The sequence below is a fragment of the Lipophrys pholis genome (genome assembly GCF_963383615.2).
Source record: "Lipophrys pholis genome assembly, chromosome: 4".
NCBI classification, from domain to species: Eukaryota; Metazoa; Chordata; class Actinopteri; order Blenniiformes; family Blenniidae; genus Lipophrys; species Lipophrys pholis.
Genome location: NC_137637.1, coordinates 3558410 through 3585070, shown reverse-complemented (window position 1 = coordinate 3585070; position 26661 = coordinate 3558410). Strand labels below are relative to the sequence as shown.

The 26661-nt window shown below is 44.5% G+C and overlaps 1 protein-coding gene and 1 long non-coding RNA gene across 4 annotated transcripts; one reads left to right on the top strand and one right to left on the bottom strand.

The window, feature by feature from the left end:
• Positions 1 to 25168, top strand: mtmr14 (myotubularin related protein 14). Of its 3 annotated transcripts, XM_080460752.1 has the most exons (19): positions 1 to 817; positions 1046 to 1194; positions 3044 to 3152; positions 3616 to 3691; positions 5161 to 5221; positions 6189 to 6311; positions 7529 to 7602; positions 8260 to 8330; positions 8414 to 8488; positions 8980 to 9046; positions 10207 to 10292; positions 11307 to 11383; positions 12731 to 12767; positions 13333 to 13403; positions 13533 to 13591; positions 14408 to 14540; positions 14962 to 15138; positions 18829 to 19035; positions 22300 to 25168. In XM_080460752.1, exons 1-19 carry the CDS (start codon positions 683 to 685, stop codon positions 22478 to 22480), a joined length of 1968 nt encoding a protein of 655 aa, XP_080316878.1. In that variant the 5' UTR covers positions 1 to 682; the 3' UTR covers positions 22481 to 25168. The 3 variants fall into 3 exon arrangements, with proteins under 3 accessions (XP_080316878.1, XP_080316880.1, XP_080316879.1); XM_080460754.1 differs by lacking the exon at positions 18829 to 19035; XM_080460753.1 differs by lacking the exon at positions 18829 to 19035 and having other exon boundaries at positions 13533 to 13624.
• On the bottom strand, positions 19169 to 21372 carry LOC308108074. Its single transcript, XR_013935263.1, has 3 exons — positions 21185 to 21372; positions 20205 to 20902; positions 19169 to 20109 (listed from the first exon to the last, which is right to left on the bottom strand). It is a non-coding gene; the product is annotated as an uncharacterized lncRNA (long non-coding RNA).
• Positions 25169 to 26661: the final 1493 nt, after the last annotated feature.

The following is a 26661-nucleotide window of genomic DNA, read 5'->3' as shown; positions in this document are numbered from 1 at the left end:
GGGGACTGCTCTTCCTGTTTACCGCCTGTAGTAGCGCTGACTCGGGTGCACAGCTTTCAGCAACTCGCAGCATTGTTGGAACCGTCATCCACAACTATTCCGGCGGGGCCGCCATTCTCCGGCACCGGACTGACAACGGTGTGGTTTTAATCGTTTTCCCGTCCCTCTGGTATTGACTGCGGAAACATGGAGACGTGACATTGCAGAAACGTAACCAGGCCGGGACGCATCCTGGGGTTTTCCTGAGGAGGTAAACGGAGTGCGGTTATCGGGTAGACGGGCAGCACGCCACCGTTCTTTTGGAACACAGCCCACAGAGATGGTGTAGAGGACTGCCGACTCCTGCATGTGTTACATTTTTGTGGAATATACGAGGTTTCTGGGCAGATTCACATCGACTTCGCTCGGTGTGGAAGTGGAGCTGGCCTAGCAGCTGGCCGTGCTACCTCCGGCGCGAGCAGCGGCGGCGGGCTGACGGCTTGTGTCTGGGGGATTGGAGAAGCCTGCCGGTGCGCTGAGTTCAGGAGGGCTTCCCGGCTCAGGCCCCCTCAACCGGGCAGTCAGGAGAAAGCTGGCTGGGAAGGGATGGCCTGGTCGGTCCTCCCGTTCCAAAGGACAAAGCTCTGCGGTGTTTGAAGGAGGTCGAGTCCGGCTGGAGGCCACCACCACGAGCCGAGGCTCAATGATGGCCGCCTCCCCCTCCGCGGCCGGCGGCTTCACGCCCACCGGACTGTCGGTCAGAAAGAGCGAGGAGATTGTGGATTTGATAGACCTGTTTTCCAAGACGCTGTACAGAGCAAAAGAAGTCAGTCCTCGGGTGAGTTATGGAAGGTCACTCCTATTGGTTCACCTGTGTGGAGTTATGAATGAAAAGTTTCTCACAGCCTTCCTCTTCACCGTCTTCATCATGAAGCATCTCTACAGCAAGGCAGACTGCAGGGCACCACTCTGTTCTCTTATGATTTTCGCTTATTTAATTTCCAGGTAATCAATAGGGATAAAACTGTTCTAAATCCTTCATACTTGTTAATTCTTCTTCCCTCAGATGGAGGCAATCGAAAAGCGCTGCCTGGAGCTGTTTGGCAGAGACTACAAGTACAGCATCATCCACAACCCCAATGGAGAAGTGTGTGGCCACTACCCCCGGCAGATAGTTTTCTTGGAGTACGAGTGCACTGACGTGGAAAGAGATAGGTATGTTTTCATCACTTTCGTGGGTTCAGTCCTCCTCCAATGCAAAGTCCAACCCCTCGATTACCAATTAATTACCTCTTGTTTGTGTGTCTCTCACTGAGCATGCCTGGCTGTGGTGCAGAGTGCAAAGGTCCGCTCTGTCTGCTCAGGGCCCAAGTGACGCTTCTGTCACATGATTTTACATGGAAATGGGGAACTATATGCAGTATATAAAATCATCTTGTTCCATTCAGCTGATCACTGCAGTATTTTACAGTGTGGAGTGTTTTATAGTGGGAATATAAATAAGGATTTGTTGAATAATGTGTATGAAGTTGAGAAGTTATGAAAAAGGTGGTTCGTGTGTTTTTTAAGGCCTAGATTATTGGTGCACACGCTCTTTCAGCCTCCAAGCTTCGTTTACAAAGCAGGCCGAAATGCTGGAACTGCAGAAAATGTCAGAACTGGACATTCTGTCAAAAATGGTGAAATCGAAAAAAAGATCTCATCATTGAACTTATTTTAATCAAACCACCGTTGCTATAGAAAGGGTAACCCCGGCCACATCCCTCGTCACCAAACTTGACTGTCCACAAGCTCATTGCAGAGTCGTTAGTCAATAAACTTGTTAATGCTCTTAATGATTGTGTGTACCAGATCTCAGACCGGCTGTTCTGTCAGTCGCACCATAAACGAGTGCTTTGAACAGCACATACTGCACTTCCACGATCAGGAGGTCACCGGTTTGAATCCCACAGCTTGAAGGGTCACTACTGTAGTACTGTACTTTCCCCAAGGGGATTAATAATGTCTGATTTGTTGCGTTGATGTTTTGCCCTCAGGCCCTGAATTGTACCTCTTGGTTTATCTTACAAGCCCTTGCAGGGCCTCCGTTCCTCTGTGAGCACGTTACAAAGCACTTTACTCACAATCAAATGTGTAATAAAGAACACTGATAGTGTCTCTCCTTGTGAACACACGTACAGCCTAATGTAGTCTGCACTGGTGTTGAGGTGTCAATATAAAGATCAACAATAAACGACCACAGGGATGATAAAGTTCTGTGAGTTGAAGTGAAACCTGAACTAACTTCTCAGGTGTAGGGTCTTATTGGATCAGTGGTGAGACGAGTTGATGAGCTTAATTCAATGAGCTGGAATGAGCTGGGTTCTTTAAATTAGGGCTGGGTAATTTGGTTTAAAAAGAGAAATGTAATTTATGAAAATTTTTTGTTTTGATTTTTTGTTTTTCTCAATGCAGTTAAAATGACTGCAGACATCAGATATATTGTCAAAAGTGATTGTCCTCGGTTAAAATGCATATAGAAAATAAATGACTCTGTCATTCAACATATTGAAGCTTTAACCCAGGTTTAAGCAAAATGGCAACAGCAACTACGAAAACCCACAAGGAATATTAGGCCAGAATGCGAACTTGCCAAATAAAAATCATTTTTAGCTACAAATTTGATAAATCTATATTTATTTTTCCCCCTCACTGCCAGCCCGATGTTGAACCTGCATGCTCAAGAGCTCAGGGAGCTTCCAGCTCCTACCAGTGCACCGTCTCTGTTTTTGGCTGTGCAACGAGGCACAAAGTGGGACTAACAGAAGAGCAGTTATAGGGAAACTTTTAGCTTCATTATGACTGAGAACTTCCATGACAGAAACTTGTCAAATTTGTCTACTAAAATGTGAAGTTAAAGCAGATCTGGATGAAAATGAGGTTTAGATGTGGTTGAAAGGATTTTGGTCCTCTGCGGATCAGCTCTCGGGTTCATGTCCAATTTATGTGCTGCTTTTGTGTCTCTGTGTTTCTGAGCAAACTCATGTTGGGTTGAGTTTTCAGGAGGCTGATTTGTTGTGTGCAGGTTTGAGGCCAGCGTGCAGATCAACAAGCTGCAGGACCTGGTGAACCGCAGTAAGCTGGCCCGCTGCAGAGGACGCTTCGTCTGCCCTGTCATCCTTTACAACGGAAAGGTACTCTCTGGACATGTGTTCAGTTTCGATGCTGGCTGGTAGTGCATTAGTGGCTCGGCTTCCCATTCTGTCTTTACTTCATTATTATAACGCCCAGAACCATCTTGTTTGGTGAATGTCCACTCCAAGACTGAAGGGGCTTATTAATGCATGTCGTGTCGTATAATTCACAGGTATCTTTAAATCAGTGAGTTGAAACTTTGGCTTTTATGAGCTGCCGGAAAGGAAGTCGAGATTCGATGTTGGACTAATTATGAGTTCATCACATACACTACCCGAAGACTCTGAAGTGTTTTTTCTTTTAAAGTTGCTGTGGTGTCTGTGCTGTTGCTCCATAAAACGAGTTCCTCTGCCGTTTGTTATGATCCACTGTTTGTTTTCTGCACACTTACTTCACACTTACTTACAGAAGCTCATAAAATGTCAGCGATCGTACGTTTTTAACGTTTCTCTCTCATTGCAGCATATATGTCGTTCTTCGACTCTGGCAGGCTGGGGGGAACTGTATGGTCGCACAGGCTACAACTACATCTTCTCGGGTACGGACAGCTTCAATTTCTCAATACTGACACTTTCCTGCTGTGCGGCTGTGGCTCGTCTGGAGGCTGCAGGGTTGACGTGTGGACAGGGAGAGATGAGGAATCGACGTGTCCTAGAGCAAGAAGCTGAACGACAAACTGCTCCCAGTGGACAGTTTTCTTTTTTTTTTCTTTTCTTTTTTTTTTTTACACCATACCTTTCTTCATTTGCGTGTTTAAGTTCACATATTTTCACTCGTGAGCAGCCGGATTTTAACACTCGCCTGGTGAACTGTTGCTCATAACCCTGGTTAGTGGAGGCGGTGTTGGTGGGAACATGTTGGACCAGCCTGAGGAGTCGATGAGCCGCCGCTCTTCCAGGTCCAGGTTGCTCTGGACTGTGTGACCAGCAGACTCTGTAGACGTGGACTTGGTGCTGTAATCCAAATATCTCAATGATATGCATCCAACACGAGCACAACTGTAAGACTCGAACTGAACCTGGTTTGGATGAAAGTTCTAATCTAACGGCTCAGCTTCGGTGTCGACATGGAAGCAGGTTTCCTCACCTGCTTCAGTCAAAGGAAACACTTTTGTGTTTGAGTTGGAGACGATTTAAGTATATGGCAGGTTCACTCCAACCCCACGGGAAATCAACAAATCTCATTTTTGAATAAAACAGCTGGAAGCATTCATTTTAATTCTGGGGTTGTTTTTCGGGATTAATGCTCTTGTAGTATTTCTGTGTTTAGCGGTGAGCTGTGCTGCATGACTCGGGTTGATACAAACACTGAATAATCCTGCAGAGGAGGAAATGTCTGAGGATGTACTGAAGATGAATCATGGAAGAGTTTTGCCAAAGGAAATTACCAACCAACCCAAAGCTGTGGGCCGTATAGGCCCCATGTCGACCTAAAGAGCACATGCAACTCCATTAAATAAAACGAGTAGACTATCAGTGTGCCCATGTGAACAACACGATAACAAAAAGATTCTTTTGATGTAAGTTAGAATCGGTATCATTAGTACCTGAAGTGTAAATGTGTCTCCAGGTCTCAGCTGCTGTTTAATGATTAATGCTCTGCGGTTGTTAATCATCTCCTGCTATAGACTACATACATTTATTTGTTGTTCTTTTTCACTCTTTCCTTTCCTTTGCTGAAGTCTGAATGTTTCTCCCACATTTGTTTTCACTGGTAAACCGTCAGATTGTTATTCTCAAAGGCCACATCCTCTCGAGCAGCATATTCCACATTCGTTGATGTCAACCTACTGCCGAGACACAAGTTGTTGGCTGTGGACGCGTGATGCTCACCGTCCAAACGCATTCGAAATACATTTGGGGAAGCATTGAAGGGAAACCGGCTCTGAGCTTTTCTCACTGACGCTTCAGAACGGCGACCTCTGGTGGCCCATTACACACATAACAACGCAGAACGTGTGAATCACTGACTGCATGAATCTTTTTTTCTTCTGGTTTGTGTTTGCAGGGGGCAGTGACGACACGTGGGCGGAGTCTGAGGAGGTGCCGGAAGATGACAGTGCGGCCAGGTACTCGCATGCTTACATTTTATTATAAAATGACTCCAAACACTTTGGCTTCTGAGAGAACTGACATCAGTTTGGTCTTCAAGAGTTTAGGGAAAGTCAAGACAAGTGTAACTTGTCCGTTTTGTTACCCCCACATTATTTTTTACGACACATTTCCAGTGAAAAAACACAATAATCTGCAAATACTGCAAACTCAAAATGTTTTTATAGAAAAAACAAATGCAATAATTTTTTTTAAAAATGAAACTAGATTAAAAAAATTCTGCTCAATGTGGATTTATTTCATCTTAAATTATTAATGCATTTGCCAACAATTGGAGCTTTTTGGGAAATGTAAAATATAAAGTTTACTTGTACGATGCATCCAATTTGAAAATGGGACAAAAAGATGTGTGACATGGATTACAGGGAAGATAATCATTAAGATGTTGTTGGTTTGTCCAGTTTTATTCACACACACAAACACCCACGAAAACACCCACCCACTGGAGGAGAGAGGTACACTCTGAATTTTACAACTTCGAAATTAAACTCGACTAAGTTTGTCCTTGAGGGTAAACTGAAATCCACTTTGTGATTCTTTTCACACGGTGTCCAAATAATCATTATCATACTTATCACAGTAATAAAGCACTTTTTTTTTTTTTTAAGTGCTTCAAGTGTTTTCAACACTAATGAAAGTAAAAAATGATTCTGTGCGTTGAAGAATCATAGATGAAAATAAAGTGAATAAAAGCCTTTACAGATAATCTGAAACTGTCACACATCCTCCAAAGAACACAATCAAAAGAAAATCTAATTAATGCTGCAAATCCTGATGTGATCGCCTCTTAAGCTGTAATGTATAATTCAGGAACGGCAGCCGCTTTTATTACTGAGTTAAGCAGCAATCAGACATCACGAGGAATGACCTCTGAACTGAAAAGACAGGAAAAGTCACTTCTAATGTGTTTGTCTCTTCCTCCAGGAATGGCGACTCCCAGCTCTTCGACAAGGTTCGAGGCCACGACATTAAGCTGCTACGCTACCTCTCGGTCCGCTACATCTGCGACCTGATGGTGGAGAACAAGAAGGTTAAGTTTGGCCTGAAGTAAGGAACAACACGCACGGTTTATTCACTCTGTGGTCACAGTTTCCACTGCACCTTATGGGAAGAAATCTAATGGGAAAACCCAGTGTGACGTCTGTTTGTGGACGGCTTCCCATTTCGGAAGATTCTTTTTTCTATTAACCAAGTTATGGCAGCGCGGACAAAGAAGGGCCTGCAAATTCACCTCGGTGTCATCCAGACTGTGTACTTGTACACTGACAGTCCACGGCTTCGTAATAATTGCCAATTAAAGAATTTGATAAGTTTATCAGGAGGGCCTGTTGTGTATAAACTGGGCAAATTTCAGCTTGGTAGCGCCCCCCAGTGAGGAAATGACTCCTTGCAAATGCACAGCCGGCTTCCTGTTGGGTTTTGATGGGTGTAAATAACGTTTTAGTGTGTCACTGTCCTGACGTGCTTCATATCCCGACCAAATTTTCTAGTCGTAGTTGAAATGTCCGGGCTGTAGCAGACAATACAAATGTGAGACACTTTTTTTGAAGGTGCTGTGGAGACATTTTCCCTGACACATTCACGATGTCCATAAAATATCATATTGTTCGCCCCTTCAGACGTGTGTGCAAATCTTCATGAGAGTTTGAACATGTTTAGGCCGTCAAAAATCCAGATGGGAATGAAAGTATGGTAATAACTCCTCGCATTCCAATAGGGTCCTCGCACTTTTATTTCTCGGACCCTTACGAGTCCAACTGTTTCTCTATGTTGTATACAAACATGTACTAATACTTCCTGAAAGTATAAACTTCCATGTTTTTCCTAAAGCCTCTGGGTCTTACTCCTACACACGTATGATTCTGTCATTGCCCGACATGTTGAGGGTTTTTAATCTGCTGTAGAAGTCTGGGCCTTATGTTTGACACCAATCGTGCGAAATGTTTGTTTATTCAGTGTGTTTTGCGTCTAATCTACTAACTGTTGATGGCAACTGTTCACTGAGGAGTAAAAACAAGACCTCATGTGAAAGGAGGAGGCGTGTGTGACACAGGAAAACAACCGACGGGCATTGTGAGATACACCTACGTGTGCATTAAGTTTAAAATCTAAGCTTTTTACTATACTGTGTAAAATAAATGACTAATTCTCAGAACTGCATTCAACACACAAAAAGTAACTTCAGCGAGTTTATTGTCTCTGTTACTACATGTTTGGATTAGTTGGTGTGAGGAGATCTGACTCTTCTCTCTGCGTCTCTGCAGTGTGACGTCCTCGGAGAAGGTGGACAAAGCTCAACGCTATGCAGACTTCACTTTGCTGTCAGTGCCTTACCCAGGTGACTATAAGCTGTGACTGGCTCCACCACAGTGTCGTCTGTCGTGTAATCTACAGATTTGTTGACCTTTTAAAAGTGATTATGGACATGATGTGTGGCACCAGTTTGTTTAATGTACCTGCACCAAGCATGCAGATGGTGCTTGTTGCTTCACCTTGTGAATGGTGGAGGAGGTTTGAAACGTTGGTGAGCTGTTTTCAATCAGAAGGTGTTCAATGATTAGTCTCACATCCAGGAGACTCGGCCTACGTTCACCCTGCGGGCAAATCCAATTTTGCGCTCCCAGATGACCCTCATCCGATGTGTTTTATGTCGGCGTTGCTGTTCAGCCCCAGGCCTCGATCATATGTGCTTCCAAATCGAATATCTCGCAGACGTCTTCCAATGCGACTGCCGTCTGAATGGTCAAGTCGCATATATGTGACTTCTATGTCATTGACTTGAGACTGAGTCACAAATCTGCTCCGGAGGAAGCCGGCAGTCGCATTGAAAAATCCAGGCCTGGGTCTGGTGTGCAATAATCCGAACTGGGTCACATTTTCCCGCAGAGTGCATGTAGCCTTGAAGTGGTGGTAGATGAGCGCTAGGATCAGTTCCTGGACTTGTAGAACCGTGATTCTTCCTCCTCATTACACTCCGCTGTGCTTTGTCTGTCAGGGTGTGAGTTTTTCAAGGACTACAAGGACCGAGATTACACAGCTGAGGGTTTGGTGTTTAACTGGAATCAGGTACAGCGTGTTCACATCCACAGATCTTCTGATGGGGAGAATGTCGGCGTGTTTTAATCCAGAGCTTCTTTCTCCTCTAACAGGACTACGTGGATGCTCCTCTAACAATCCCTCTGTGCTTCACTCAGAACTTGAACATTGACTGGACTCAGTACCAGGTAGCCTCTTCTCTCCTCTCTCTCTCTTCTGGTGGATGTGTGAGCGGCGTCCAGTTCAAGCTGTCATTTCGTCTGTTTCCCATCAGTATTGTGGAATAGTTTCAGCATTACATACAAACCGAATATGAATATTTCAGTCAAAGGACTTTAAAGCTCTCTGTGGTCTTATAGTGCCCTCTGCTGTCAGACTTATAAAATGCTTTGTCCTTTGCTACCAACACGTTTCAGGAACCAGAAGTCTTCAAATATAAAATGTATATACATGTCAGTCTTCATGGAAACAAGTCAAATCATTAATGAAGCGGAGACACAACATAGTTTGAGGGATGGCGTTAGAGGCTGAAAGGTTGAAGAGTTTCAAAAGCTCTTGTGGAGACTTTATCAATTTAAGAAGTTTGGTATCGGTGTGATGGAGCAGGACGGTGAATCAAGACTCAAAACTTTGCTGTTGCTCATGTTTTATTAACTTAATGTCATTTGTGTGCACTTAGTCATGGGACCTGGTGGAGCAAACCCAGAATTACCTGAAGCTTCTTCTCCACATCATAAACTGTGATGGTGAGTCTTCACATCCTAACAGCTCAGCTTTTATTCTTTAAATTGACTCTGGTGTTGAACTCACAAATTGCTCTTATAATTTCCTAACTAACCAAATGTTTTTAGTTTAAGATGACAGGAACGTGATCCGCTTTAATGTTTTGGAGTAAAGTATAGCTCAGAATTGTAAAAACAAAGCCTATCCTTGCAGTTTAAATGAAGTGTAATAGTAGTTTTAAGAAAGGGGGTGTGTTGTATTGCAATTCATAACAACACATGAATTTTAATGGTGGTCACGACAATCTGACTCTGGATATTAAATATTGAAGGTGCCTTTCTACCGGCCTCCGTAAATTGGCTAAAACTGCTGCTCGGCAGCATCAAATCTCTTTTTCGTCCACTCTGAGACTTTCTTGGTTTGAATGAGCACAAAAGCCCTCTGCAGAATTTCTAGTGTATTCTATGTTGTTCTGTGTTGCTCATTGCTTCATTCAGAGTGTTGCTCATTTGTAATTTTGTCAATTTAATTTAAAGCCTTGCAGCCGTGTGTGAAACGCAAAGACAAAAATCAGCACACTGTTAGAGGCTAAAGTCTGGAAATAATTCGGATTTTCCACATTAACAGAAGTTAATGGAAATCTGGAGCATCGCTTATGCAACTCTTCAGAGGCATATGTGGCATGCACACGGTTCTGTGTGAGTTTTAAAGACTCGTGACCAATGAAACGTGGGGCTGGAATCCACCTGGGAGAAGATGAAACCGGGTCACGTTGAGCTCTGCAGGGAGAACACAAACCTAAAGGACAAATGTTACCTCGGGTCCAAACGGGTTAAACTGCCAGCTGCTCAGAAAATCTTTGGCTCAAGACATATGTGCACAGGTTCACATTAACCATTAAATCTGACCTGAATAAAACGGCAGTTATATTTAAATGATGTGCAATATTTGACCCATTTTTGAACCTATTTGAAGCTGCAGGATGAAGAAATGTTAATAATTATTCAGTTGAGAGACGCTGCAGAGTTTCATCACACTGTAATGTTCTGTTCTTCTCTCTGGTAGTTCACTCCTCCCTTATTGTCAGTTGATGCTTCAGTACAGAGATCCTTTGAAGGCATCTTACAAAAGGAGAGTGTGTTGGAAATATTATCCTTTGAGCTTTGACCGTGTGTTGTTGCAGATGAGAGTGGTCTACTGGTACACTGCATATCAGGCTGGGACCGGACCCCTCTGTTCGTGTCCCTCCTCCGGCTCTCCCTGTGGGCAGTGAGTTCAGATCTTTTTCTTCTTCATGTAACCCTCCTAGTTCCTCCACTTGTCATGGAGTCGCCCCGTAGCTGCTCTCATTCTTCAAACATTCGTTAGTGAGCGTAGTAATCCCACACTGCAGGCGCACGCTTCACACCCGTCCACACAGAACTCATTCAGCACTGTAATTAATTATCTTCTTCTGAATTTCCAGCTCTTGTGGTCTGGGAATGTAAGATGTCGTCTACACTAGAAGGTTCTCATCAAACCTCGCTGTTTCTCAAAGAGAATAATAAATTGAGCTGCGTGTCGTTGTGTGGACGAGCACCTCCTGCTGTGTGAACGCTGCTGCGCTCAGAATGTCAGCTCAGGAGGAGTGGGGGTGGGGGGGGGGGTCTAGAGGAGCAGGTCAGGAGGAGCGGGGGAGGGGGTGGGGGGTGGGGGGGTGTTCTAGAGGAGCAAGTCAGGAGGAGCGGGGGAGGGGGTGGGGGGTGGGGCGGGGTTCTAGAGGAGCAGCTCAGGAGGAGCGGGGGCGGTCAGGAGGAAAACCCGTCCACCTGCCCTGCCTCATAATTAACTGGGATTGGCTCCAGCAACTCGCAACCCTGAACAGGATGAAGCAGTACAGAAGATGGACTTAATTAGCTTTCCAGTACAAATTGGGAAACAATACACATAAACATCATGTAGTACATTATCATATTTATTTATTATCAAGTTACTTCACCTTTGGCCTTTTGAGTTCTTCACATATTGTTCATACAGATGATTTGAAGAAGTGATTCAAATCTTTAGACTAAATCACCAAAACCCTTTTGGATAACTGAAAACAAAGCTGATATCTTTGAATCGTAAACTTGAACCAGAGGTTTTCGATTAGGATCTTCTCGGCTCAAGACCCGAGCGTTTGTCCTCGGCTCTTGTCTTTAACGTGCCAATAGGATGGACTTCATGACTTCTGGAGGATCGTAACCTGACTGTCCACAGAATAGAGGGATGTTGGAGGTGTGTGACTTGTGAATTCCCCCACAGGATGGAGCGGTGCACGCCAGCCTGGAGCCGGCAGAGATCCTCTACCTGACCATCGCTTACGACTGGTTCCTCTTTGGGTAAAAATACTCGTCTGCATCATCATTTCATGACTCCACGGGGCCTCCCTCGCATTAATACTTTAGAGTTGCATTTGCAGCTTCTCTGGAGTGTTTGGACTCGCAACCGAGAAGTGACGGGTTGATGTTGACTCTGGAGCAGTGAGAACATGAAGCTCTGCTCAGGACAACATCTACTGTCTGCCGGCGCTCTCCATTTCACACACATTATTATAACCACCACCTTCTTAGTTTGGGGGCGGAGGTGGTCTCAGAAGTAATAATAATAATAATACATCAAACTTATATTGTGCTTTTTGGGACACTCTGACTCTTTACATAGCTAAAACAAAAAATAACAAAGGTTTGGTGAATTGTAAGTTGGAACAGGTGGATTTTGAGGAGTGTTCTAAGTTCAGCAATGAGTCCATGTTCCTGATGGGTTGTGGGAGGGAGTTCCAGAGGGCGGCGGCAGCGAAGGCAGCGGCCCCCTAAGGTGCTCCCTCCTCACACCTCACACTTAGTGCAGGTGGTAGGTGTGAGGAGGGAGGGGCGAGGTTATGGAGGGACTTGTAGGTGAGCAGGAGGAGCTTGTATTCGCTGTGATATTGCACAGGGAGCCAGTGGAGGTGTTGGAGGATGAGGTTGATGTGTTCTCTGGACCGGGTGTAAGTGAGGAGGTGGCAGCGGAGTTCTGGATGGATTGTAGTTTTTGTAAATGAGTGGTGGGAAGTTAATAAAGAAGGCTAGTGCAATAATCATGTCTGGAGGTGATTAAGGCGAGGATGAGTATTTCGCCTGTGGTCTGGGAGAGGGAGGGACGGAGAGACGGTGAGATTGAAATGAGAGGCAGGAGCCTATTATGATGCCAGGTTGTGTACAGAGGGGGAGGGGGTGACTTTGTGGTCGTCGATGAAGAGGCTGATGTTCTGAACAGAGAGGAGGAGAGATTTGGGTCCGGTGATGAGGAGTTCTGTTTCAATAGCTGAGACACAGCTATTGATGGAGAGGATGACTGGGTGATGGATTGGGTGGAGATGTAAAGTTTGGTATCGTCAGCGTAACAATGGAAATTGAGTCTGTGTTGGTGAATGATTTCACCGAGGGGAAGCATGTAGATTGTGAAGAAGGGGCCGAGCACTCAACCTTGGGGAAATGCCATGGGTGACGGGAGAAGTGTGGGATTTGCAATCGTTGATGGAGACAAAATGGTGACGGTCGGAGAGGTTGGAGGTGAATCAGAGGACAAGTGACTGCGTTCGACACCGTCCTCCTCCTCCACCGTCTACAGAGTCGCCTCCTCGGTGGAGGCTAGTCCATCACGGGATGACTGATGGTGCTGAGTAATGCTTTTTGTTTTCATTTCAGTCACATGCTGCCAGATCGACTCTCCAAAGGGGAGGAGGTAAATCTTAAACTATGCACGTTTACACACCATCAGATCCACAGTCCCTCTGTGTAACTCGATTATAAAGCTCTGTGTAGTATTGAAATGAGAATTATGTAAACCTACTTGGACGAAGTGGATCGATTTATTATTTTTTTTAATTCGTTTTCCAACTTTTATAGAATGTCAAATTTATAAGACAAGTGTGGCCTGTGCTGCATCTTTAAACCTGTGATTGTAGTCAGTGATGGTCATTTTATCCTGTTTGTCTACTGGATTTCACAGTTTAATGCCTCTTTCTAAAGTAAGAGTGTCAAACATAAGGTCCACAGGCCAGAGCTGGCCTGGAAGTGGGTCCTAACTGGCCAATAGGATAAAAATTAAAGTAGAAAGAAGATCTAGAAGTTTTTAATGACAAGAACGGCCCGGTCCATTTTCCCACTCAATTTAGAAATTCCTGAATGCCCATGACTGGGTTTATTTTTTTAAAGTGAAAAGTTTTTTCTGTACCGTAGAGCAGGCAGAGGGCTGTTTATTGATCAATAATTACAAATCTAATTCATATGCTTCTTTTCTGCTTCAGATTTTCTTTTTTTGCTTCAATTTTTTGAAGCACATCGTCTCAGAAAAGTTTTCTGCGGTTAAAAAACGGAGGTGAGTTCTTTCTTTTTTTAACAGTCTTTCCGGTGGTTTAACCAGCTGGTGAGTTTCTCGCTGCTCGGACTGTGAGCCATCGCCTGTTTTCAGTTGTGTGAAGTGATTGTATTGATATTTCTGTTTCAGACGGACGAACTCCCACTTCAAGGACGGTGATTTCACTGTGGAAGACCTCTGCCAGCTCAGTAAGTCTCCATCCACACGGCCTCCGTGCAGTGGTGAGTGCTCTCGCCTCACAGCAAGAAGGTTGCGGGTTCAATTACAGGGCCTTTCTGTGTGGAGTTTGCATGTTCTCCCCGTGTGTGTGTGGGTTTCCTCCGGGTACTCCGGTTTCCCCCACAGTCCCAAAACCATGCACTGGGGGTCACTGAGCAAGACCCTCAGCCCCCCCTGCTCTCCAGGACACACTTGAAAAAGAGATTATTAATCTCAGTGTGGTGCTCCTGGCTAAATAAAATAAAAAAATTTAAAAAGTATGAACTAAACATACTGGTGAATACGAGTCGGTTTGAGGATCAGCATTACAGAACTGCACACGGCTCATCCATTTTTCTTCTTTTCATCACTTTGTACCAAATATAAGACATCAAAGACCTGATGACATGTGTTGTGAGTTCAGAGATGTATAAACTTTCACATATGTGATAACAACTGTTTGTATGCTGATCTGAGCAGATGTCATGTTTTCAGTTGCCGCTCTTAAAAGGTTTCAGTGAATCCAGGAGAGTTTGAATCAAACCACGGTAGTCTGATAGAAATATTTTCAGAAACCTGCACCTGGAGGAGGGATACAAATGTTTTTCACCATTTTATGATGGATTTCTGGTCTGTTGAACGGCTCTGCTCAATTCTGTCTCAGATATTTTAGTTCCTGACATTCAGAAGACCGTCTGTTGGAGCGTGTCACTGACTAATGACGGCAGGACTTAATAGTTGAATGGTGGAGTTGAATGAACGTATACTGTGTGAAGAGTTTTAATGGCCCTGGTGTTTGTTGTCAGACTTCAGAGACCGTGGCAGTGTGACCAGTTTGAGCAGTGACTTTTCCCTCATCACTGAAGAAGTGGGCGGAGCTTCCAGCCTCTCCAATGACACCACAGACCTGTTCTCCAGCCAACCCCTTGGCTCCAGCTGGTTAGTCACACACACACACACACACACACACACACACACACACTGCAGTCAATGAAGCACTAACAGCCCTCATCTTTACTTGGAAACAAGTTTTTAAATAACTATTCATGCAGAAATATATTTACATCTATTTATGAGTGTCACACGTCTGATTTCAAAGTTTTTTACCAAGTAATGGTTTTCAATGTCATCACACGAGGCGATTGAAGCAACTTCTTCTTGTCAATTTCCTTTTTAAATGGACGGAGCACGTCAGTTATCACACTTCAGTCAGTGTTATGTGACGTGTTGATGTGTGCAGCCATACTTTTCCTGTAAGTCCCTGGTCACTCCCTCATTGGCAGGTGGCATTCACAAAGGTTTGTCATCTGATGCTGATATTGAAGTGACACTGATGGACGTTGCTCTTGTCTGATTGTAGGAGAAAAGGCCCGGCGTCCTCTCCTCAGATGGTCGTATGGAACAAGCCGAACCCTCTAGAAGAGCACCTCCCCCACCCCCTCATCGACACCAAGTCTTCCAGCTCCTCCTCCTCCAACCAGTCGGAGCACATGGCCATGCGCTCCGGCAGCAGTCCGCTGGCTGTCCCCGGCAGGAGGTGAGGACAGACTGGTGGAGGGGGAGGGGGGGTGGCGGAGAGGGAAAGAGACTGTTGGAGGCTGGGCAGAGAGGGTAGAGACTGGTGGAGGGAGGGATGGAGAGGGAAGAGACTGGTTGAGGGAGGGATGGTGAGAGAAGAGACTGGTGGAGGTGGGGTAGAGAGGGGAAGAGACTGGTGGAGGTGGCGATGGAGAGGGAAGGGACTCGTGGAGGTGGGGTAGAGAGGGGAAGAGACTGGTGGAGGAGGGGATGGGGAAGGAAATTGTCATGGAGACGGATGGAGAGGGAGGGGATAAGAGACTCGTGGAGGGAGGGATAGAGTGGGAATAGGGGGAGACATGCAGATTTAAGTCAGCTGTAGCTCTGCCGCTGATGAGACGGGATTGTCTCTTCTGGGATTATACACACACACACACACACACACACACACACACACACACACACACACAAATAAACATAATGAGAGTGGAGCAGAGGTCATGTGATTGTGCTCACTGATGAAACGATCGTCATGAATTATGTTGAGAGAAGCTCACTGGTGTAGTTTTTAGGGAGTCCATACTTTCATTTCTAAAAAGAGCACAGTTGGTCTCATGTGACTTAAATCATTGTGGATGTTTACTCAAAAAAAAACTTTAATATAAGATCATATATTCAAAGTGAAGGACAGAAAATGTAATTATATAAAAATAAAGGCACATTGAGAGATTTATCGGGTTGTTCAACATGATCAGTTATGTTTAAAATAATCTGTCCTACAATCAATAGGGCAGAAATAACCTATAAATCCATTGGAATTGAATATTAATTTATAAAAGTGCCTTTTCTGTCTGAAGTCATTCGAGGTCTTTCAAGGTTTCCTCCTATTAAACAATGAGATGTTCTGTGTGGAAGGACTCGTAGTCTGTCAGAAATATTAGAACTAGAAATGGAAAGTCTTTATCATTATGCGATGTACTACTAAATTGGAAAGCTGCTCCTCTCACAGTGCAAATGAACAATAGTTCAACAAGGTTGGTTCACAGTAGTGATTTGCAATGTTTTCTGAGAAACTGTGTGAATCAATGAGTTTAGGGTGGTTATAGATTGTTCCTGGATGATTAGCGTCACTGAGCAGATTGGTATTCAGTTTGTTGATCAGAGATGTCAAACATTCGGAGAGAGGCTCCTCTCAAAGCTGACTGCTCCAATCTACCAAAGAAGAGGTTACGCTCGTGCTGGAAACCAAGAACACACACACACACACACACACACACACACACACACACACACACACACACACACACACTTGCAGTGGCTTGCAAAATAATTTTAACTCCTTGAACTTTTCACATTCCAACCTTTCATTGGGATTGTATGTGATCAACGAGCACAAAGTGCAGTGGAAGGAAAATGACGCATGAGTTTTCAATCCCCCCCCCCCCCGCCCAAAAAAAACCCATCAAACTGAAACGTGTGACTTGCAAAAGTCCCCCCCGGTCAATACTTTATAGATCAGTTACGGCTCCGACTCTTTTAGGGTTACTCACTGCTTCTGAACATCCGATTTTCCAATAATCCTGTAGTAGTATGTATGTACTCTGCTGGTTCAGTGGTAGAATTCTTTCCTGTCACATAAAGGTTTGATTCCGCAAAACACGAGCTGAATCGCCGCCTACGATGAGTCCATGTGATTGTACAAGAATATAAGCTCTTAAGCATGCGCCATCTATTAAAAACAATATATTGAAGAATGTTTGGAGAGAGATCCTCTAAAGTTTTAGTTTACATTCCACATACTTTAGTTTTTTTTACCTGTTTTGCTACTGTTGCTGCAAAGCACCTATTTGGGTGTCACGCTGATCATTGCGTCACTTCATTCTGTATTTCTATTGGCTGGTTAGTTGACTCAGGTCGCAGCAGCAGCTACCATTGTCCCAAGAGTCTGACACTGTCAGAATTTTATCGCAGGTTGTCTTTGGTTGCATGACCAAGACAATGGCCGTCCTTGAACCGGTCTCACGATGTGACGTAGGACAACGGATTTACAGCCAACACCAAAGATAGCGCCACCTTTCTGTCTCCGATTGTTATCTTTCGTCTGGGTTAAAATCAAAAGGCGCACAGTGTGTTCTGGGAATAACTGGTTTCCCTCCTGTTTTTGTCTCCATCAATTCTGAAGAAAAGCAGCCTCACAGCATGATGCTGCCTCCACCATGCTTCACAGTGGGGGCGGTGTGTTCAGGGTGATGTGCAGAGCTCCTTCCTCCACGTTTGCTGTGTTTCCATCATGGCTTGTAACAAACTGCAAACCGGATTTCTTCTGGCTTTCTTTCAACAATGGCTTTCCTCTTGCTGCTCTTCCACAAAGACTCGATTTGTAGAGTGCAGACTGAGCGTTGTGGACAAAACAGATTGAGGATCTGTGCAGCTCCTCCAGAGTTACCAGGGCCTCTGGGCTGCTTCTGATTGATGCTCTCTTTGCCCGGCCTTCAGTAGGTGGACGTCTTGGTAGGTTTGCAGTTGTGCCATACTCTTTTCATTTTGGGATGATGGATTACCCGGTGCTCTATCACATATTATTTTATAACTTAACTCTGCTTTTAACTCCTCCTGTCTGGTGTGTTCTTCAGTCTTCATAATAAATGTTCTCTGAACGTCTGAGGCCTTCAGGACAGCTGGATTTACATGAGATTAGATTATTGCACACAGCTGGGATTTATTTATTCATAAGATTTCTTCTGAAAGCTTTTGGTTGACCTGGATTTTATTTAGGGGGATCAGAGTAAAGGGAGAGGAAAACTTTTGTAACTCCACAATATTCAGTTCCTTTGTGTGTATAAATTTAAAAAAAAATTAAAACCATGTATCATTTTCCTTCCACTTCACGACACGTGTTGGTCTAACGCATACATTTCCACATTTGTTACAACCACAAAAGTGAAAGTTGAAGGAGTCTCGTTACTTTTGTGAGCCACTGTATTTTCACTTTCAGATCCAGACAAAAGAACTGACCTGCATCAGTCAGACTCGCTTTCTACAAAACATTTACATGATCTGAACGAAACACTTTCCCAGATCTGTGTGCGAGAGAATAAAGAACTGTGTAAAATATGTATTATGCCAACAATAAAAATGTAATCTTCAACTTTACATTTAGAGTAAAACTTTTTTTACAATATTGCAAATTACAATCCTTTGTGACTCAGGAAATAATTTATCTAAATATCTTGCAGAGCTCAACCACGCTGAACTCATGGCCTGCTGCTTTAAACGAGACGCTATGAAAAGACTTTCCTGTGAGACGTCAGAAATTGGATTAAACAAAGTGAAAATGAGGAAAGTCCAGCTATGGTTTTAGTAATGTCCCAAACGGACATCTCAACTCAAGTTAACAAAGCTGACAAAGTCTACAAACATCTGGTGTTTGTACCACGTGTGTGTGTCATGAGTATGTTGAGTATTTATGAAGAGATTAGTGGAAGTAAAGAAAATGATCTGGAAGCTTGCAAGAGGCCACACCACCACCAGAAAGTAAATGCTAACACATCCCTAAAGACGAAGGGGTGGAGGAGGTGGAGCTTTTTGTCAGAGGAAGGTGTCTGCATCATTTGTAGTTGTGTTTCTTTGCGCTCCTGCAGTGTGAACTGAGCTGAACCTGCTGTGCCGGGGCTCAACCTGTGTGTTGTGTGTTACCTGTCTCTCTCAGGGTAGCAGCAGACTTCACTCGCTCAGGGTCCTCCCTCTCCACTGAGTACGGGAGCTGGCAGATAGTGTCCGGTTGTGGCAGCATTCATGACCATGCCCACTTCCCTCCACCCGTGGCCTCGGCCTCCTCCACCTCCTCCGCTGTGGCCGCTGCCTACGACTCCCCCCTGCCCTTCAGCTTTCAGGATGAGGGACCCAGTGGACGGATGTAAGTCACACCCGGAGGCAGATCTGTACAGTGACGCCTCAGTTCAGCTCCTCCTGTCGGGAAACTTTTAGACCCGTAGTCTGATTCAAACGGCCTCTGAAGTGTGATGTATTACAGCTCGGAACAAAACCTACATTTTAGAAATGCTTCCTTTTTATTGCACATGACACATAGCCGGTAAAGCTAGCTAACGTTCCCTTAGCGAAACATTAGCATGAACATGTTCATGCTGAAGACTGCAGAAGTGCTGCAGCTTCACCAGCGGAGAAAAGCAGCGATACAATTCATTTAACATTATTTACTCTTACATTTCTTTAGTTTTTGTTAAAAGCAACGTTTCATTAATGCACAGGCTTTTAAAATGCAGTCCTTCAAATGTTTGTTTTTCTGCTGCCTCATCCACATTAACTGTACGAGACTCCTGAAATGAGTTTGACCAACCTGCTGTAATGCATCTCTGCAGACGGACAGTTTTCAAATGTTTTCTCCCGAGTAGCATCGTGTCGACAGACATGGATAAACTATTACTGGGACTCTTCAGTCGGCTGTGTTCCAGAGATGCTGACAGGATTAATTGACGTGAAGAAAAGAGGATATTTTTTTGGTGTTGTCGTACAGATAAGGGGAAATGTGGAATACAAATCCTTTCTTACTCATTAGAAATTAAAAGCAAACCTGATATTGCCACCTCCTGCACTTTGTTGAAACTCTGGATCTGTTAAGTGAAAAGACTTGAAAAAAGGACCATAATTAGTCTTATCAGTGGTTAGGAACATAAATACTCCACTAATACAGTTCATCACTATTATAACACATGGTATACTTTAAAATGCTTCTTTTTACAAAAACTGTTTAGTTTTAATTCAATTCAGTTATATTTGTAAAACACAACCATCAACTCAAAGCACTTTTACAGAGAAAAACGGAACAATGTCCTCCCCATGTCGCCCTGGGGGAAAAAAGTTTCTCATCAGTCATATTTTCCAAAAAATGTCCCAAAGAAAATCACAAATTCTTCCAAAGTATTTAAACTTGTGAGCATGACTGTAATGACGGATACTGAAAGACTCAGACCTGCAGAAGAAAACACAAGGTTCAGATGAACATGGTTTTACGTCACAAATGAAAGTGAAAATAGATTCTAAAGCTGCTCACGTTAAATCTATTACCTGTTAACTCCACCCAAACTTGAAGCTGAATGCAGGACTGTCTGTTCCTTCAGAATAAGATTACTGTCGGTTGTTGCTTAGAGCTTTGATACTGAAAGTGCAGCTGCTGCACATGAGAATTTCCACTCGTCCACTCAATTCAGATTTTTTTACTGGGTGACTAAAATCCGACGTGTTCTGTACTTGGCCATCCATAAACGGCGTGCTCGGCCTGACTTCTCAACATCTTCTGCACTCTGGGGCCTGAAGCCGTCTGATGCGATCACGTTCACACGGCCGTCTGATGGAGGTCCCGTTTACAATGTAACATGAACGATCACGCAAAAAAAAATCTGATCCCAGCGAAAGAACCTGAATTGAGCATCAAGACCTGCAGTGTGAACGGAGCGGAACCCTTTCTGTTTGCAGCCACGTCATCATGAAAGCTGCTGCTTGCGTTCGCTCTGGTGCAGTTGGAGCTTCAGGCCAGAGCTTTTTGAGGGAAACGATTGTTCTTTCAGCCAAACGTATTCCTGCAGCGGTGCTCGCTCCAGATGATTCCACCATCTGGAGCCACACGGAGGTCCTGCCACTGAAAGCAATGTTCTGGAGAGCCAGAGGACTGCTTCCTGTCCACACTGGTTCTGATCCGCTCTCCGAAAGCTGGAGTCCGATTCTCCTCACGGTGCTTGTCTGTTACGTAACGTCACCATGTGAAGCTGTTGAGAGAAAAAACGTGTCTGTCAAAGCTGAACTGGAGGATTCAGGAGAAACTCTGAACTCTTTTCCTGATCAGACTCTCAACGAGGAGAAAGTTTCTCCGATTCACTTTTTAAAAAAAGAGAGAGAGAGAGCGTGCTCTGGAGCCGGTCTAGCACGGAGCTGTACATAAAACTAACTGGCAAATAAATACAACAAGTGTTCATGTTCTGATTTCCACCGGCTGTGGGGCGAGGGAGTTAACCGCTCCTCACTGCCCGCCCGGGATGTGCGCTCCTTACCGTGCCTCGCAGCAACGTGCCATAAACCGCGCCGTTATGTCTTCAGTGTGTCTTCCTAAATAACAAGGATACGGACTCCAGGAGTTGATTAACCTTTTATTCATGTCCACACCGAACATACACGGAGAAGCTGCGGTCCGCTGCAGGAGAACTCAACACACACTACAATGCCCACAATGCCCTGTGTCCGTCTCAACTACGGCAGCCTGAGTAGGTCTAAATACACAACATGCGCGCTGCCCTAAAGCAGTATCGAGTGTCGTGGTATTGGTGGCACTTTCATGAGTACGAGTACTCATGCTTGGTATCATCAATACTGGTATCAGTATCGGTGCATCCCTAATCATGGTATTGATCCTGTGACTGAAAGGGAGGATGGATGCATGTAAATGGGAACGTTGATCTCAGTATGAAATTATAAAAAAAAGAAAACGTAAATCAGGTGAAGTTTGACCTCAGAGACGCTGGCTACTGAGCGCCGCCTGAGCGGGAGCTGCTCGAGTTTCCCGAGCCTGGAAGATTATCAGCAGCAGCAGCAGCAGCAGCAGCAGCGGCGGTGGTTGAAGCATCAATTTCTCTTTCACGTGACGTGAGACGTTCAGAAAGAGCAGGAGAATCTTGAGGGCTGTGAAAATGTTTGAACAGCCTTTAGCAATGAGTTTTGATCGTCTCCACGACGGTAGCCTGAACCTGCAGCAGCTCCTCCCGACTGCTCCCTGCAGGGGGCGCCTTTTTAATTTCTGCTTGATCTGCCTGCATTACTGCGCAGAGAGCTGTGTGTTTATCCAGTCACGCTGTGAAGGAGTCGGTGAGAGCAGAAGAGACGAGTGGAAATACCTTTTAGTGCCGTTCATTCATGCTCAACACGTTGGTCCTACTGACCTCCATCTTATTTCCCTTCAGCATTTTAACGTCAAACCTAAAGACATCAGGTCAGAAGAGTAAAAATGTCCTGAAACAATTAATTTGGAATAATCATGAGTTTGATCTCCCTCCAGCATCAGGCTGTTGTTGTGGTTTGTTGTTTTCTTTTTTACTCTCCTCTGATCTGTTTATTGTAGAGCGAGGATTCCCTCCCTGACCTTCTCCTCTCCGCCGTGCTTCCTCCCCTGCAGGTGTCCCTTCCCCTCGGAGCGCCAGGCCCGTCTGGAGGCGGTGCGGGAAGTCTTCCTGGCGGCCTACAGCTCCACGGTGGGCCTCAAGTCGTCGGCTCCCAGCCCCTCGGGAGCCATCTCGGGCCTGCTGGAGCAGTTCGCTCGCGGCGTGGGCCTGCGGGGAACAAACGCCATCATCTAAACCCTTCCAATGTGAATTTGGACCTTGTCTGTTCTCCTGCAGCTGATTCAGTCACACCTGGACTTCAAACAGTAAAGTGCCAAACATCTCTGCTCACTTCAGGGATGACGATTTAGTTTTTTTTTTATTTTTAAATTCCTTCATCTGGACATTTTGTTTTCTCTGCAGTTTGTTTTGTCGGGTTCACAGAGGAAGTGGTTTCAGCCTCCGTATCAAAAAAGGGATGTGAGAAAAGTGTCCGACTGCCTTCACAACTTCAGCTCTTCCTTCCATCTGTCTGTTTTCTCACGGTTCGGATCACGTCCAGGAATTGATTTATATTTGATCTGCTTTTATTTTGATGTGAGCGGAGCTTCAGTTTCCACCTGTGGTTTGGTTCAGGCAGTTTTCAGTCTTTGCTCTGTGACTTCCTGCTGAGGCTCGATGGAGCTGATCGACCTGGTCAGAGAGCTGCGAAGCCACCAATCGTACTTAAGACGCACCGAGAGGAAAAAACAAAAACCAAAACAAAGCTCAAAGGTGATTTGGCTGTGAAAGTGAACTGATGGCTGCACTTCACCTCAGCTCTGGTTGCTTCATGAAGCACGTCGGACACGTAAAGTTGGCGTTTATCCTGTTGGTTGCTTGGTATTGCAGAACAGCAGATGGTCGCCTCAGATCATCACTTTAGAAAGTGTTTAACCACGACGACTCACCGCCTCTCAAAATCAGCACGGAATCTATTTTACATCATTTACAGTCATCAAAAACATCTGAATTCATTTTCCTGATTGAAATCTGTGTAACGTCTCAAGAACTGCAAATGGGGATACCTGCTCAGAGAGGAGCTCAGACGGAGGTCGACTGAACGTCTCCAGTGGTTCAGCTCTGGAAGATAGAGTGGAGTTTCAGACTGCTTCAGGTTCTTGAGCGTGGTGTTTTTTTTAAATTTTAAATTTCATTTAACAGAACAAGTGAATATTCTTCACAGCTGAGCCTCTTCCCGACACGGTTTGACCTGTTGGTAACATCTGGAACCCGTCCAGCTGTTGGTCTGTGTGTCTGTCCACCCTGAAGCAGTCGTCCTTCATGCGTTTCTTCTTGTTAGACGTCCACTTGATGTCCGCCCGGTGACCAGAGCTGATTTCGGGGTTGTGCCTTGTGCCGGGTCACACTGGGACAGGTGTTTACAGGGTTTCTACTCTCAGGACACTTCACATTTCTCTGCCTTTGGTTTTGTTTGAAACTGACTTGTCGGTGTTGCCAAACGGCTGCTGTACCTCAGGACCTTTGCTGTGCCTTTTTTTTGTTTTGTTTTTTTAAATCTCCTCTCACGCTGGCTCTGGTCTGTGTGCCGGCGCCTCGTCGACGCTCGGTTTCTATTCTGGGTTTTGATAGTTTGTTTCTGGTGGAAGTTGATATTTGCCCTGTCCTTACCGCTCTGTAACATGGAGCCGTTGAGTGTTATGGACACCCCTGAGCTGCGATATCAACTGTTACTGCGTTTTCATTTCTGCCTTTTAGTAGAACTGTAGCTGGAAACACGTTGTATGGATTTGAAGAGTGATTGTGGTTACAAAGGTATTCGTCTCCCAAACCTCCGTCGTTGGAATAAAGGCGACGTTGCCTTGTGAACATGTTGTGTTGAATCCGTGCTAAAGGTAAAGTGTTTAGCTTTTTACAGCGTCTCTGTTCACTAGGAGGTTCTTTGTGTGTTAATCACTTTCAGTTTTTTTGTTTTCAGTCGGGCTTGCTGCTTCCTCACGAAGCACGTTTTTTTTTTTCTCTTCCTTGGCTTATTACATGTGGACCTGTATACTTTTCTTCAGATATAGACTATCTCCAATAGTTTTCCAAATCCACCTAATACATTCACGAGAACTAGAAAAAAAAAAAAAATGAATTGTGGCTTCACGTTAAATGTGTCACGCCAACGCACTTGCAGTACCACTTTGCGCCTTTAGATGGTGTAAAGAGCGACTGCGTTGTCCAGTCTGAACTCAATCTGACCAGAGAGGACAAAACACCAGCTGGTCAGTTGAAAGTCTTCCTCTGGACCGCCTGGACACCACAGGACCGCCACATGTCGTCTCCACCCATTTAATCGTACATGTTGTGCTTTTAACGGAAACGCCGCTCGATTCCAGTCTTGAGCCAAAATCAGCTTGATTGGAAAAATCTACTCCCCTTCAAATAAGTGTGCTGAGCGCCGCACTCCAGCCAATGACCAGCCACGTTTGGTCATTTCTTTTCATTCGATGTTGCGGGGAGGATTTAGTTTTCATGCATCCTGTCACATCGGCTCCAAAGAAACATTTTGAGTGGGAAAAGTCCGTCCGAGGCTTTTTACAGCTGGATTTTAACTCTTTTACGTGATGATTTTTATGAAAAGGATGTAATTGTAAAGATTTGCTCCAGTTGTGTCGTGTTCAGAGGAAACCTGCAGCGATCGGCCTCCAATCAGAGCGTTCCAGCAGTTCTCATTGATTCTTGGTTCACACCATCTGAAATGAGGAGGTTTTATTGTCGGATGAATATCAGAATATTTTATTGGAACGCTGCGTCTCACGCGTCCGAGTCTTTATTTTTATTTTTATTTTTGCCTTTGTTATAAATAGCTTTTAATTAAGTGAATTGCAGGTGATGGATTACAATGAAAGGTCGACTGCACTGCAAAGTATTAATTGTTAATAAAGAGGAACAAATTGACGTTTCTGCCTGTATTTCTTTCATGGATGCACTCGCTGCATCTGTATACACACACCTCTGATTTATTCATGGTCATCTGTGCCGAGATGTATTAACTATTCACACCATGTAATGCAGGTCCCTCTGCAGCCCAACGTCGTCGCTTCCCCTCACAGATGAAACAGACCTACAGTCCAGAAAGTGACAATTCAGTGAAGATCCGTCGCTGCTCGTTTCATCTACGTTTGGTTTTAAAACCAAGAAAATCAACTTTTGACCCTTTTATATTTACAATTCAGCCGCCACCTGCTGGTCCAAGCATTGATTCCTCCTGAACGTCCAAAGTCAAATAATCTGTTCTATAGGATGCTGCACTCAGTTCTCATCGTAGTGTTTTATCACCTTTTCATGGTTTAAATCCAAGCAGCAGCACTGATGCAGTAATTATCCCAGAATACAGGAAACAAGTTTAAAAAAAAAAAAAATCCTATGTAATCTGACACCGTGTCAGCTCTGGTCAAAGTTACTCATGATCATCACGGCCTCAGACAAAAGTTCTGTTCTGGTCCTGTTGGATCTCAGTGCTGCATTGATACTATTGATCAGAACCTCCGACTAGAGAGACTAGAACTCGTCATCGGGTTTAAAGGTTCACTAAACTGGTTCCCATCATGTTTATCTACTTTGTTCATGTTGACAATGACTCTTTAGCTCACACTGTAGTTACACATGGAGTTCCACAGGGTTCTATCTTAGGACCACTCTATATAGGCTTTTCCTATTTGGAATTACTACATTATTTTCCGCTGCTCCAAAGAACTGAATGAACTGAAATTTTGGACTATTTTTGTTTACAAGAGCTTCAGAATCAAATTCAAAGGGTAATCAAATGTTTAAAAAATACAAAATAAAATTCAAGCATATCACAAACATTTAAGTGCATTTAAACTCATTTCTTGGTGCTTTTAACAGAGAAAAGAGAAAAACCCAACGAATCCACATGAGCAAGCTCAGTGTCCGGAAACAATGTGGAAACGTCTGAGCTGCACAAACACATTCAGTTCATAACTCCCATGACTGAGTCCCATGGTTTATTTATACATCATCTTTATTTCTAATATTGTTTAAATCTAAATTTCATTCCTAAGCGTCATATCATACAGCTTTTCAACACTCGGTGGTCCAAAATCACTGTATTCAAAGTTTCCAGCTTCTCCTTGATTTTCCTTGGATCATAGGAGCTGCATTCAGAATCTGCTGTGTCTGTGTGAGCTGGACTGGCTCCGCCCACACAAGTCCATCTTGGGAAGAGGAGGAAGTACTTCCTCTCGTGGTGCCATGTGCCAGAGCAGAGCTGCCTAATTGTGGGAGGAGTCAAAGGGAGGGCCCACCTTGATTGGGATTGGCTAAACCCCCTGATGACACTATATAGGGTTTGATTTCTGATTGGCTGATTGGAGCAACACACTTTTTATAACCTGAAACAAGCCAGGGAGAGAGAGGACAGACTGTCT

Excerpts from the sequence above, each read along its gene's own strand:
- mtmr14 (XM_080460752.1), top strand. The coding sequence starts at position 683 with ATGATGGCCGCCTCCCCCTCCGCGGCCGGCGGCTTCACGCCCACCGGA. Across the intron at positions 9,047-10,206 it reads CCACATCATAAACTGTGATG|ATGAGAGTGGTCTACTGGTA; the intron begins GTGAGTCTTCAC and ends GTGTTGTTGCAG. Across the intron at positions 15,139-18,828 it reads CTGGCTGTCCCCGGCAGGAG|GGTAGCAGCAGACTTCACTC; the intron begins GTGAGGACAGAC and ends TGTCTCTCTCAG.